This window comes from Cephus cinctus, unplaced genomic scaffold, assembly GCF_000341935.2.
Source record: "Cephus cinctus unplaced genomic scaffold, Ccin1 Ccin1_scaffold0189, whole genome shotgun sequence".
Classification (NCBI taxonomy): Eukaryota; Metazoa; Arthropoda; class Insecta; order Hymenoptera; family Cephidae; genus Cephus; species Cephus cinctus.
In genome coordinates this window covers 175,044-190,172 of record NW_014332911.1, presented here as the reverse complement: position 1 = coordinate 190,172, position 15,129 = coordinate 175,044, and the positions used below count along the sequence as shown (strand labels likewise).

General features: G+C 46.0%; 1 protein-coding gene across 2 annotated transcripts in view; it reads right to left on the bottom strand.

Moving 5' to 3' along the window:
* Nucleotides 1-4,661: 4,661 nt before the first annotated feature.
* The window catches only part of LOC107264667 (caskin-1), an 18,145-nt gene continuing 7,677 nt past the window's right edge, over nucleotides 4,662-15,129 (bottom strand). Inside the window, exons 1-7 of one of the 2 annotated variants that reach the window (XM_015733169.2) lie at nucleotides 13,704-14,832; nucleotides 10,109-10,411; nucleotides 9,659-9,982; nucleotides 9,241-9,578; nucleotides 8,736-9,152; nucleotides 8,211-8,666; nucleotides 4,662-8,114 (exon numbers count right to left, since the gene is read on the bottom strand). In XM_015733169.2, the coding sequence (XP_015588655.1) occupies nucleotides 7,848-8,114; nucleotides 8,211-8,666; nucleotides 8,736-9,152; nucleotides 9,241-9,578; nucleotides 9,659-9,982; nucleotides 10,109-10,411; nucleotides 13,704-14,037 (2,439 nt within the window). In that variant the 5' untranslated portion in view covers nucleotides 14,038-14,832 and the 3' untranslated portion in view covers nucleotides 4,662-7,847. Of the gene's footprint in view, nucleotides 8,115-8,210; nucleotides 8,667-8,735; nucleotides 9,153-9,240; nucleotides 9,579-9,658; nucleotides 9,983-10,108; nucleotides 10,412-13,703; nucleotides 14,833-15,129 lie in introns of those variants that run through there. The other variant, XM_015733170.2, reaches the window with a different exon arrangement.

Sequence of the window (15,129 nt, the reverse complement as noted above, 5' to 3'; positions counted from 1 at the left end):
TATTGAACTAACATCCTGAAAAAAGATCTTCGCTCCCAGAGCACGTGTCTGTCTCTTGAAAGGTAAGTGAATCATATATATATACATTGGATAGTGAGGTTGAGAATCCTCTTCTTCTAGATTTAAGGGTAGAGACAGTCGATTCCCCCCTGCTTCCCTGCCTCCCTGCCGTCGCATCGCCGCATTTCGCTAAATCATTCCGGTGCGCAGCGCGAAATCCGATAATCTGATATCTGAATGGATAACAGGACGAACGGTTGAATGGGCTGCCGGCCGCAGTTTCAGTCCTCGAGCCGTCGGTAATCGTGGCAAACTGCGAGGAGACCAGCGGCTCGATCAGCGGAGAGTCTCGGCAGGATTCTAAGAGACTCTGAGAAAAGAAACGAAGATAAGAAACTCCACGCTCGGTCACGGCAACTCGATCTCGTTTCCGATTCTGCCTACGATCATCGGCAGTGACGCACCGTACGACCCCTCTGTCCTTTGCAATGATACTAGATGGGCGTGCACGGCAGAGCTGTCCCAGGCGGAGATCCTATTAATCCAAGTCCAGCAAACGGGCTGAACGACGTCATCGGCTGGTACTAGGCTACGACACCAGAGCAGCGGTGCCACCTGGAGCAGCCCGGCTCTACCTCGAGCCATTTTCCCTCACGTCAAATTCGAAGGAGACGGTCGTCCCCGTGGCAAGTTCCTGCTCTCGAAAATACGCGTCAAAGCTTTTTACTCGAGTCAGATGCTGATTGTTGTGCCAGTCCCTCCGCAACTTCCAGGAGAGCTACAATCCCATGGAGAAGCGAGTAAAGACCAGCGACGATTCTCCTGGTCCGGTGGCAACGACTTGTGGTAGGAATCCTTCATTAAATCTTGCCAATCAATTAGAGTATAACTGACAGACATAGAGAAGACATCGAGGGAGAAGGAGGAGAGCTCATTCGCGACACACTGGAAGTCCTTGCGTTATAAGTCCTCCGAGTATTGACACAAGTATATTCGGACCGTCAGGATGTGCATTTCCTCAGACCTTTCCAGCTGTCGCCAGACGAAAAGGGCAATAGTTTGATTATTCGTAGACACCTCGAGCAAAGCAACATATTTCTCTGACGAAAGACAAGTTTCCATTAGACTGACTAATTAACACGGGATGCCTTTGTAGGAAGGAATTTCTCTAGCTGAGACTCGCAAAGTCGCAATGTATATTCACTCGGTGCGCCAGTTTGCCCTCTGTCTCTCTTGTCCATTAGGGATATTGAATCGCTCAATTGCTTGTCTGCAGTTGAGACGACAAATAAATAGACGCACTCTAATGAAATTCGAATGCCAGCAAATAAAAATAAAAAAGAATAATACACTGGCCTTCCAGGCGCGTTTCCACGTGAGGAGAATTGAACGCTTCGTAAGTAGCAGCAACAACAAGTTTAGCCTGGCAGCAACGGTGTCGGCCGTAAAGCGAGGCCGAACTAGTATCTGTATCCAGCCGCGCGTGTTTCTATCTCCGTATCTCCGTACATTGGACACCAGTGTTACCAACGCTCGTCCGGATAGCTTGCGGTGGATGCGTCGGACAGCGTTGCTACGCCTGCGTTAATCGGTTTTGTTGCTCCAAATTGACGTTCAAATTATACGAAATTTGTCCTTTTACCAGCCGTTCTTTCAGAACTCTACTTCCCGACCGCAGTTTCAACGCTTCAAAATTATCTAGAAGAGACCATCGGCTTGCGCGATAAGTGCCAATCGGTATCAATCGGTATCAATCGGGTCTATCCGTTATTCAGTCATTTTGTGCGGATCAAGCAGTCTACAGAATTATGTAGTTTTGCCATTCAAACCTGCTGCTGACACGTAATCTGACCTACGATCTTGCGTGTTCCTGAAAGTTTTTATTTCGCAGAGCCAATCAGTTAAATCTAAATTGAAAAATCTATGACAACAAATTCAACAATCACATCGCCCATCGAACGTCTCAATAAGTGATTTGCACTTGTAAGTATCGATATCACCAGGGCTGTGCAATCTTAAAATTTTTCAAGGGACGAAGAGTCAAAATGGAATCAACGGGATCAAAATAGCTGTACTCTCGGAACGCATGCTATTCCAAATCAGATTTATTGAACTCCTGGATACATTGCCAACAGTTCTGAGAAACTTCGCAGACTATCCAAGAGATAGCGCCCCGCTTGAAAGACCCACGGCATGTTACCATGAATACCCACGCTTTAAAGTGTCATCTATGCGTTTCACGAAGCTCACGAATATCACAGTCAGCATTACTACGTGTATATACAGAGATGAATAGGGAGATGCACAACGGTACAATTTTCGGCGATACCAAAATCGTGGCGCTAAATCATAGCGGCGAGTCCGGAAGTAGGATATTGTGATCATCGCCTCCGTCGACAATACGAATCCCGTCGTAGCCGAGCTAAACGGGAACACTAAATCATAGCGGCGAATCACAGTCAGCATTACTACGTGTATATACAGAGATGAATAGGGAGATGCACAACGGTACAATTTTCGGCGATACCAAAATCGTGGCGCTAAATCATAGCGGCGAGTCCGGAAGTAGGATATTGTGATCATCGCCTCCGTCGACAATACGAATCCCGTCGTAGCCGAGCTAAACGGGAACACGGACGCGTAGCTTGGCGGGCAGAGGTTCTCCGCTACTCACCGCTGTTTCCCAAAGCAACCCTTAGAACGAGCCCGGGAACTATAGAACTTCTGAACAACTTTTGAAAAAGCCTATTGTTGAAATATTTTTGCCCGACATCAATAAGTGCAATTTTGTGGGACATTTTTTACTGCTTCTCTAATCGGCTGAATAGTATTTAAATTATACAAAGCACTACAGCGCAAACGGACCTCCAATCGCGTCGTTCTTGTACGTGTAAAAAGACTATGCCAAGTACAGGAGTGCTGTGCATTTCTCTCACAAAAAATATTGAATTTTTATTTACCTCTTCTTCCATTTTTCCACATCCTTTTTCCTTTTATAAAATTTTATCGAATATTTTCAACGCAAAGGACATTACAATAATTGTGCTCTATCACACGAAGAATATTTGTGTTGGCACAGTTTATTAAAATAGAGAAAAATACATGTTTGAATAACTATTAATTTTAGGTAGAGACAAGCGGAATCCTCTATCAAAGGTGCTGCAAATAAATAATCTTCTTCCATTTTTCCACATCCTTTTTCCTTTTATAAAATTTTATCGAATATTTTCAACGCAAAGGACATTACAATAATTGTGTATGGACAATAATAAGTACGTGTAAAGGTCCGGACCAAGCAATCTGCAGGCAAATACCTGTTTCCTGCTTTAGTCGCAAACGCAGAACACTAAATAAAAAAGAAATAATAGTTAAATGGAGAATGGCCAACAATCACGAAAGACGAGACAATGTAATGGTTTGGATCAAGTCGTCTGCAGGTTAGAAACACGCAATCAAGTCCAACCTTCGACGGGCGGCGGGGTCCGTCTTACAGGTATGCAGACTGCTGCGTCGAGGAAAACTATTGGAGTTAAAAGGGTCACAACCTGTGACCAACTTTAAGCACTTTCGGATGCTTTGGTCGCAAACACAAAACACGAGAAATGGGAGCCAGACTAAAAATCGCGATCACCCCTAGCCGAGTCGACCGCAACGAATCACAAGGACCCAGAAACCAACCGAAGTCGGAAGATCTGCTAGAGATCTTTAATTACACTGAAAACCTTCGTCCCTGCCCGCCCGTGCGGTGAAACTCTGGGCAGGTTAGACGAAGGAACCACATTGATCACCGGTGGTGAATCACGTTATTCCTCGATCAGCGCGCAAAGTGTTTCCGACAGAGGTGATTGAAGCTACTTGGTGGACGTAAAGTACACCTATACGCCAAGCGGAGTAGCACAAGCGAACGCAGACGGACGTGACCGCTCCCCTAGAGAGCGCAGTAAGGGATGCCGACGCCAACCCACGACACGCCACCGCTCAAACCGACTTGACGTATTTGCTACGGAGTTGACTGTGATAGCAAAGTGATATCACGGAAGAAGCAATGGTCCAGCGGAAATAACGGAATTAGGTAACACAGCACACACTGAAGTCGCGCAGCGAGAGAGAGATAGAGAAACACCTATCGCGTAGGTAAGGCCGCACTGACTAGGTGGATGGGTCTAGGAACAATGAAGGCCCCGAGCCGTTACGTTCCCTGCGTCACAGGCAGCCACCCTCACTTACGTGTAGCTAACCCCCGAGCGCTGCCTTCGGAAACAGTCGTCAATGTTCGGATTTCGGTTGTGCTTACAGTTGACTCTGGAATATTATTTACTAAACATTTGACTCATTCGTATATTACAAATTATATAATATATAATAATTATAATGTATATAATATTATAATAAATTCGTATATTACAACAAAGTTGATTATTTTTAAATATATCAATGTTTCATTATTTTCATTTATAATACAGGAGTTCCTGTACACATATCAATAGGTTTTGTACATGTAACTTCTGGAATTTTTGTTTTAATTGAATCATCCTTAGGGTGACGGTACTGGCGGACTCTCCCCTACTCCACCAACCAAAAAAGTGAGACTGATGCGAGGGCCCTCCTCTTAGGTGGCGGAAATACTGGAAGGAAGTTCAGGAATATTAAAAATACACATGGAAATTTCGCATTGTTTGGCTTTATTTAAAGATCAATTGCTCTCAATATAGTTATTAAACCAAATAATATATTTAATGCATGTTAAATCAACATGGAAGGGGTGTACAATAGAGCTTAGGCGGGCGCTGAGAAGATTCGCTGGGCAAGTCGGTCGAGCGCGCATACCTTTGTACAAAAACTATACCTAGTATATTTTGTGTGTATTTATGTATATATATATATATACATATACATATATATATACATACATATATATATATATAGATGCGTGTGTCGTATGTATGTATATGAATGTGTATATGGTGCGTGTTGTTTGTATAATATTAACGCGCCATGGAATATAGTAACAAAGTCGGAAATTGATTGACAGTAGCTGCCTGGTAAAGTAAAGAAGGAGCCAAGTCGGCTTGATACGACGAACACAGTATAGTGCTTTATGAAAAAATACATTAGTTAGCGTACAGACTGTACATAAAATGCGCGTCCCGTTTCATGCGTAGAAGCGAAAATACGCGCGCAAAAACCTGACCCAAAATTGGAAGAAGCACCGTGAAAGTAATACACCGTAAAGAGTAAACATGGACAGGAAACCTTTACGCATATTAAAATGTGTCGTAAAACCGCTACGTCATAAAAACAAAAACAGGATATTGTCAAAATAAAAAGTACGACTTACATAAAATGACGCGCTGTTCGGCACAGTGTATTCCCTGCCGCATGCAAAAATGCCAACAGCCTTTCAATTACAAAATAGCACTGGATAATATACAAGTAGAAGAAAATAGGGTGTCATCTCGTCGGATTTAAACAAAAAAAATGCATCGTCGATTATCTACACGCTGTGCTACACAGCTTTACGTGATCCGTATAAAAATGACATCTTTTTTTATTCCTAACATTCGCTTTAAAAGGTCCCGAGAACTCTTATGGAGAAAATGGACGTTCGTATAAAAGTAGACAAATTGTCAAATTGATCGCTCACCCATGGCGCCTGCACACACACACACACACACACACACGCACGCACGCACGCACACACACACATATATGTATATATATGATACACATTATATATATATGCATATGCATATGTGTGTGTATGTATATATATATATATATATATAACTATATATCTACAATAGTTAACAAGACAAGTCCTGACGTTCTCCAGGCCCATCTTTTTTCTTTCAATTAATACATCTTAAACGTTAAATTTTTATCTTAAGGGTCTCGTATGTATCTCTGCGTCTGCATAACCTCTGTTTATAAATGCATCTATCTGTTCTCTGCGCGCGGGCACGTCCTCGGCCGTGTTAATACACGCACTAACTAACAATCACATCGTTCTTTATAAAACGTAAAGATGAAGTGCCTATTTCAAATTTAAAAATTTCAAATGTCTCCTAAGCCGCCCGCATCGTGCGTAGATGTACTTTTCTTCACCATTCATTTTAGCCATCTCTATAGCAATATGATCGTGGAAAAAGATACAATCGAGACATTTGAAAATTTCTTATCCAAACTAGAAGCGCATCCGAAATGAGCACTTTACCCTATGCGTTTCCTGTCGATATACGTGTATTGTTATGTCTATTACGTCTGTTACATCTGTTACTACTATTAATCATCTGTGCCGCCGGAGTGCAACGTTGCTCGAGCATTTCTCTCCTGATACGGAATCGAAGAAAATAAAGAGAAAGAATAAGCAACTCCTTGTCAACACTACTCTGCAATTTTTTAGAGCAACGTAGTGCGCCGGCAGAATAACAATTACGTCTGTCGACGTTTACCGCACTCCATTAATTATCAATAATAATTCTCCGCTCAATTTATTGTTATCATACTTTTTTTCACGGAAGACGACACCCATCGACGGCCACCCTTCCCTTTCCCCCCATTCTTACAGTCTCACCGCTCCACCAATCTATACAGACTTCCTAAAAGCCCGCGCTTGATACACAATTAGTACGATGCACGTCCTGACCAACCGATAGCACTACATTAGATAGCCGCTGAGGCTTTACGACGAGTACCACCCAAGGCGGATCGCTGCATTATTTAAGAAAGACCGACATAGCTTATTGCAGTACGATAAAAAGATTAAGGATAAAAAAAGAAAAGAAAATGATAAAAACAGATCAACCTGTGGAATTGCGATGATACGCGGACAAGTCGCGTGTACGCACTCGTGCGAGGACGGACGTGATAATAGAGTAAAAAGATTTATGTGGAATGTATTCGTACGAAGTTCCCAGAGAGCAATGGGGGGCGGGGGCAGGAGGAATAAGAAAACTCCCTGACGAAACTCGCTAATAAATGCAAGCGTTTACGCGTGTAGGCAAGAACACGCGATTGGATGACATTTGTAATACTTGAAATAAATGTTATTACGTGAAGAATATTTTTTCTCCCAGTTACACTATGCAATCCCTAACTAAAGCAAAATAATAGAACAGTGAAATCCCGTCGATCGGAAATCGCCTCAAAGGCACTTCTCGCCCATAAATCCTTCATTTCATTACTTCTTTTCTGTCTTCCTCTTCTCTTTGTTACGTCTGGGAAACACGTGTGTACCTACATGTACTACGTATCGCGAAACACGAATTTGTACCCTGTGCAGCGTAGACGCGATATCCTCGAATCTACCAGCCGTAAAATAATCTTATCTCTCTACGCCATGAGGTTATGCAGCGCACTAATGCGCAGCGCTGGACGTTCGTTAACCGCGGGAACCCTGTCGCCGAAGTAACGCGAGTTCTCTGGGAACCTCGCGACGTCCCAAAACTCCGGACGACCCGATCGCTCGCGAATCCTGATGCAAGCTTCCATGCAGCAGCGAGCGGCGAGGGGAAAACGGGGAATAAAGAAAAGCGTAAAAATAAGTAGAATGATCAAACAGACAATGGATGATGTTGTGCCACCTAAGTAGGAACTGCTTAAAAACAAATGCAGTCAAGAAATTGTGCCAAAACTTTCCTGAGCGATCGTGCCTCCGTCCACTCCTCCAGGGCTGTGGTAATAATATTTATTGGATTTTTTTTTCTATCAGTCGTACCCCACACGGCGCAATCCTCGAGGAATGTGTGTTGTTATCGCGCGGACGAGAAAACATAGTCATTCTCCTCATCTTATGGCAACTCTTGAGAATTGAGATAAATGTTCACGAGCACAGAAGGCAGTGATGATTATGGATTGAGGCCTTGTCGTTTCTCCTCCTCCAACATCGCGTCCAACTCGTCCGTTAGATTTGCCAGCATGTTTCCGATGTCGTTGAGAACATCCGCGGGCTCGCCACCACTGCTGCTATTCACCAGAGAGTGGTGACTCATTACGTGGCTGCTCATATTACCGGGACTGCTTGCGTATTCTTGGGCTCTCGCGGCACGCTGCTTTATTGTGCCAGCGTTCTCGTTTGCAAACGGCAGAGAATCCGATTCCGTGCTCGAGCTCGACTGTCAAACAAGAAATCCAATCGTAAAGCTAATCGTAAATATTAATAACGAATGGAGCTTAAATAATTAAAGGCCTTCATAAGGAACAACGGTTACCTTGAAACTAGCATCGGATCCATTGCGATGCTGGAGGGCGAGAGAAGCTATGAGCTCGTGTTCCTCGTTGACATTGACACTGACACTACCCCAGGATCGCGACATCGAGGACGGAGGTCTGTTTAGCTGGGATGGCGTAGATGGGGCTGGCGCAGGAGCTGGGGGCGGTGGCGGATGGTGATGATGAAGGTGGTGATGATGATGATGATGGTGATGCTCGTCGCACGATGCGGTGGGTACAGGGCCGCTACAGTCTATCACGACGTCACTGGTACCGCTCTGACCCACCCCGGTGGTCACGGACAATGATCCCATTTCCCGTGAACTCTGACGTCTTGGCGGCGATGGCGGTCGACGTTTTGACAGATTAGGACTGCTCTCGAGACCGTACGTTAATTGATACTTGTTGTCAAAGTCTCTGGGCAAAGATTTGAACTGCCCTGGAGTTGCCGTAACCTTTGAGGTTTGAAAGATACAATCAATATGATGTCCCTAATATGAATATCTCTTTCAATCGTTTTTTACCTTCGCAACGGGTCGCGGACGGACAAGACAGTGTCTAGGTCTGGGCAGGGTGCCGCCACCCGCTTCGACGACGGAAGCTTCGTTTGTAGGAGTAAGATCGCCATCTTCGAAGCTTCGAGGCCGCCATTCGACAAGCTGTCCGTGTGCTAACGAGGAAGACGGTGCTGGTGAAGGTGGATAGCCAAGAGGAGCATCCTCAAGACTTTCTAAAGATTTTCCTCTTGGTCCTCTTCCCATTGTATTATAATCTAAGCCAGTTGGCAATGCTGCGTACATGCTTCTCCAGGCATTGCCGGAAGAGGTTTCGTTTCCACCAGCAGCAGCTCCACCAGCTCTTTGGAAGGATCTCAGGACAGGCGACGAGCAGTCCTCGTCCGGTGATGGCAAGTCCGGACCAGACCGTTGAATTACAACTTCCTAATAAACAATTCATATATTATAATTTATAGAGTACATTTTACAATCTGTTGGGGAATTACATTGCAATTGTAATGCGACATCTAACCTGTGTGTGACCTGGGTGCGGAGGAAGTCGTGCAAGATCCAGCGGCTGAATACGTTTACCAGCCCGAATATCCTTAACACGTTTAATGGCGAGAAGAAGCTTTTTCTGATGCCCGAGTCTGACTATACCAATATCCTCGAGATCCTCCCAAGTCAGAGTTGTAACATCCTCGACGGATCGCATACCTTGCTGATGCAGCGCACCTAAGTACTCCTCGAGTCTCAGCAGCCTTAGCCACTCTTCGAGAGAACCAGGTACGTGTTCCGGAAGTCCATCGCCGATATTTAAGTTGTCAATTTCCGCCTTTAGGCGTTTTCTATGATTAGGCTTCTTAATACCTAACCATAAAATTAATAAGAGTTAGTAATGACCTACGGACAAGTCGAAAGGAAAAATATGTCCTGTATTAAAACTCCACCTATAGCCGTGAGATCTTCAGGGGTCATACGAGTTATAGTAGCGAGGTCATAACCCGCAGTAGCAAAAAGCGGAAAATATTCCTCAAGTTGTAACTCGGTGAGCCATGCGTGAACGACGTCCAAATCGGCCGGTCGATCCGGATGACTCCCCAGTGAACTAATGGAACACCTTGGGGAGGAGGCAAGCGCTCCAGGACCCCTCGGGCCAAGATGGTAGCCTGAGGCTCTACCGGAGTCCAAAGAGGCAGTGGAATGTCTTGAGCCGGAACCTGATCCAGAACTTCCAGGACTATCCCTTCCTGGGCTTTGCGTCATGTCGATACCTGCCGGAAGTAAACAGTCGGGATTGCTGTAAGTTTCTATAGTCTCCTGGTAATGCGAGGGAGAAGGGAGAAGGAAGGTACATTATATGTATGTATATTCGTAATTAGAAAGAGACGGTAACATACCCTGGTCTTCGGCATGAGCATACTTTCCAACAATGGGTGGAAAGGCAAATCCTGGATGCGTGAAAATTGGTCCAGGACTCTTCCCCGACGGCATCCCGTAGGAACCATCGTCGCCAGCTCCACCACCACCACCACCACCACCACCGTTGCTGCCGCCACCGGACAAAAAACAGCCATCCTCGCTGCTAGCGTAGCCAGCCGAGCCGAAACTCGAGCCCGAATGGCGAAAGACGTCAGGAACTGCTGGTGGAGCCACCTTCTTCGCTTGAGTCACGGCTTTCGACGGCCGGCTCATACCGCCAACTGAAACATAAGGAAATATTTCACTGTATCCAGGTACATCACTGCTGGAGCACCTACAGAACTACAGAATCCTATACGAGGGAGACTGTGGCCCTGACAAATATTTTGCCTCCATTGTTAGAAGAGAAACGTTATGTTATGTAATACAGTGTGACGAGGAGGACGCGGACGTCCCCGAAATCCTTAACTATACAACGCAGTGGCGCCAATCTAACCGCCTAAGCACGGATGCCTCTCTCTCTCTCTTCTACCATTGCCCTCCTTCTATATACTCTGCTTCGATCTCTCTCTCTCTCTCTCTCTCTCTCTCTCTCTCTCTCTCTCTATCTCCCACCCTCTGATAGCGTCGTCCTGGCGACGACTTTGCTCGCGAGAGACCCTGCAGTCCTTCGACACGACGTCAAAATGTAGTTGCATGCACCAGAAGGGAACAGGTTCTCATCGGCGTAGGACGCCGTCTAAAATTAAAGCGAACCAGTTTCTCGGTCTGGAGGCGCCGTTGTTCATAGTCGGCTAACCAACGGACAGAGAGGAGAACAGCGGTTGCAGCAAGAAGCACAAGAACAAGAACAGGTGAGAGGGAGATGGAGCTACAGCAGGAGCAACAGAGTAACAGAATAATAGTGTTGCGTACCGGAGCACCAGAGAAACTTCCGTATTGCCACAAAACAGTCTCATCAGAATTGATAAACCTTTCTCAATCCCTCTTGTTTATTCCTTCTCTGCCGCGAGACAGAATTCCACGTGACTCGCGTCGGAAAAGTCATTTAACGATGAGAAGGAAATTGCGCATCTTTTGACACTCACTATTATGCTGCATCGTCAAAACACAAGAGAAGCAAGTTCAAAAAGTTTGAACGGTCTCCTCAACCTGGAAGAGAGGCGACTGACGATACAGGACGGTGGACCCGCCGACCGTAAGACTGGAGCCCTAAAAGTCTGTTTGTTGCTCTTTCCCACCCGGTGAGCATCTTAGGAAACCAGTTCACGTTCTTCTCACGAGTAGCTACTAGCAACAACGGGAAATGGCGCCGTGAGCACACGTGCAATTTACATGTGAAAATAAATAAATCGAGCGAATAATACACTCCCTGCGGGGACCACCAGGCAACGGATCGGACCGCCGTGTGGTGGCTGCTGGTGGCTACTAACGCTGTAGCGTCTCGTGTATCATGTTACGCAGCAACGATTCGGCCATGCACCCACTGCTGCAGCTATGACCAGTCCTGTATTACGAGCATGTTCTGGCAATAAGAGTAAGGCATGCTTGTGCCAAGGAACACACGAGTAATCCTATTCAGGGAAAATATCAAGAAGAATTCTTTGAGAGTATTCTATTCAACGGTATAAACTATAAGGATTCTGATCGCTCTTCTTTCTCTTCCCGTGCGCAGCAGGAGAAACTGCTGTTTCCACAAATTCTGACGATTGTTACGCAAGAGGACTCCTCGACCGTGGGTGGCTGGCTGGCAAGAGTCTTCGTGTAGGTGCTAAAAGAAGATGGCGTAACGAATAAGAGGGAAGATATCGAAGTAGGTGTGATCGCTGGAGAGTGAAATAAAATAAAAATAAAAAAGAACGAACAGATTGAAAATACAGAGGTCAAAGTTAGTATCTACAAAGAGGAGTGTCTGTGGTTATCGGTTGGGCAAAAAGGAAAAATCAAAGGCGCAGCGACTGGAGGTATAACGAGGGAGCAAGCAAGGGGCCATTGTCCAGGGGGACTTGCAACGGAAGCAATCAAAACATAGGGTAGAGAGAGAGAGAGCAGGGGGGGATCCAAAATTTGACTCATGAAATTCACCAATATGACGTATTCGTGCTGGATCGCGTAAAGTTAAACTCTACGAACCGGATAATGAAAACCGCGCACTGGATTCTTAATGGCACAGAATGAAATAAAGTAGAAAAAACAAGGTCGGACGCTCCGCTTATAACTCAGCGCTGTGCGGCGTTATTAAGTGTGGAGGCTCTCTCTCTCTCTCTCTCGCAACAGAAGAGCCTGATGGACACGAGTATACGTGCCTCCGTGCATGTTTACTGCACAAGTATACACCACGAAGAGAGAGTTAAAATGTATGCGTCTAGCGGGGACGGAGGTTAATTCTAATGGTTACAGCAATAATTCCTTAATTAGTCGAGAAGAAGAGTGAAATCAACAATAAATCCATTAATTGATGTTGGCCATACTCGCCAATTATGCGGATTCACGCGGCCAACCATCTACGACAATTACTACGAGTACATAGCACAATTCGTTTCTAAAGAATTCAATAACCTGTAAGATTGACAAATCGTAAACTGAGCGTCAATGAGTTTCTATGCTCATCCGATTGCAAATTCGAAAAAGAAAACTTTAAAAAAGAAAATAGTCGAAATTAGCGAGTCAACGCTTATCCACCTTCTTCTTTCGTAAGTGCGTCAGAGCAATAATAAACGCGAGACAGTATGTTACTGAGCTGCCGCTTTCTTTCTAAACCCCTTGGAAATGTCATTTCTCGATTATAGTTCTCGGGATTTGAAATGGCTTCTATCCGATGTCGCAACCAGTCGAGGACTGGCGTCAGGAACGAGCAGGATAACAGGACATTGGACACAGGAGAAATCTTTGGCTCCCCGACCCTCAAGATTTACACCAGTCGAAAGTACACATTCGCAAAAGCGCGAGTCGATCGCCGAATCTCAAAAGATACAGATTCTCGGCTGGACCAACTCGAGCGGTGATAAGCCGAGGTACATCGAGACATATCGAAACTCACTCGACGCAAATATGGTCCTGCTGTTGCCTTACTTAATGCACCGGGAAAATGCCTTATCGAGATAAATGTCACCCCTGAGGGGAGGGGCTGGGGGGGGCGACCTGCAACACACGCGCGCGTGCACCGCATCAATGTCCTAACACACGGAAGGCTCACTGAAGGCTGGGTGGAGCAACTAGTTTATCCATCTATCGAGCGATCTGACCCAGACAAGATCGGTTGGCTCTTAGCTGATCGGCAGTCGATTCGATCGATCCGATAGATTTCATATTGTAGCTAGATAGGTACCGGAGAAGGATGTAAGAGGAACGCACTCCCTGCCGTTTACGGCACCCTAGAGAACCTGCACTGGATTGCCAAGAAAATTCACGTAATCGGGAGAAAATCAAGCTTCCACTTGAGAGGCTGAAGGGAAACTCGAAATATAAGGAAAACGGGGACAAAAGACCAGTCGGCAGATCGACTTAAGAAAATTATAGAGCTTCTTAAGTCAGAGTCTATAAGTATACAAATCCGAAAGTAGATGCACTTACACTGCATGAGATTACGCCAGCTCCCGTATATCGCACGTATGCACCTATCCAACGGCGTGGAAGCCAGTATAGCTGATCTTTTACCAGTCAGATTTCCCTCCGATCGACTTCTGAAAAGGTTACTGCCTATCGTGATGCCGGACCTGGACACCGTCTTCAGGGAGGACCTTTCCGATGCAGCTCCAGATACTCCGGCAGGCATCCAGCCCTCTATCGCGGGATCCCGAAAGCTCCTGTAGGTCGAGGAAAGTTTCTTCGAGGACCTCTGTAGGAAACGTTTACCTGGTGGTAGCGGTGGTGGACCGAGGCAACTCGGCACGGCCGTGATCGCCATTTTCTTCCCTTAATCAAAATCAGATTCCCGCAATCAGCTTAAGCACGCCGGGCCACCCTCATTTCTCGCAATAGACTTTATCAGAGAAAAGTTCAGCAACTTCTCGACGCCGCGATCAAGTGCATGAGCACGATATCTCTATCGTGAGTCGCACGACACTCGTCCACTTTTAACCATTTTCAGGCGGGTTTCTCTATTGTACTGCTGCACTGTGATTAGACGCGAGCGTGCCCCCTCGCGCCACTGTCGACTATGATGGCAATGCTTCGTGCCTTGTCGATCCGGGGCTCCAGTAGGTATTGCCTGCTTGCTGGTTCTTTATCGTAACGCCGGCCACTGCAATACCAGCTGCACGTTTAAACAGCTGAACCCCCCCTCACTATTAAATGTTACTCGCTATTAAACTCAAAGAAACTAAAGAATAAACCACTAAACACCGATGAATTGCATTAAACCGATTAAGCCAATAAAGCTCATTGGAAAGCTTCCGAACGCTTTGAAAACGTCAAGCAGGAATAGCGCAGTTAGAAATAGATATAGAAATAGAAATCTCGCGCACTATCATTCGGATTAGACTGTCAGAAGTATGTTTGCCGAGGTAGGCTGGTCCTTCTCGAAGTATGGCGACGTGCCGTAGGGACGAATGACGAGCACCATCAACGCGGTGGTGGAAGTGGTGGAAGTTCTGGCAGTTACCTGGCGGTACAAGGTAAGGACACGGCGGAGAGAGAACGTGCGGGGCGAGGTCGAAGGTGGGTGAACGAGTTCGTGAGCAGCGTAGGTTGTTCCGCTCGCGCGTAGGATTCGAAAAGTACGCGTATGAATTAGCCGTGGTTGGTCGCGGGTCGGTGCGGTCGGTGCGGTCGGTGCTACCAGGAGAGAGGCTCCACAGACTCCTGATGCATGGATGAAACTGAGAACGAGAAAGCAAGGAGAATATTGTAGCGCGAGTTTCGAGTAGCTGGAAAAGAGAGTAAAGTATATGGACCAAGGAAGAATGTATGAAAAAAGGGCGACGAGTGGAAGAGAATTATTGAAAAGTCTAGGTGCCGGTGACTCGAGCCTTCGTTGGTGGGAGCGCGGGGGGTGGGG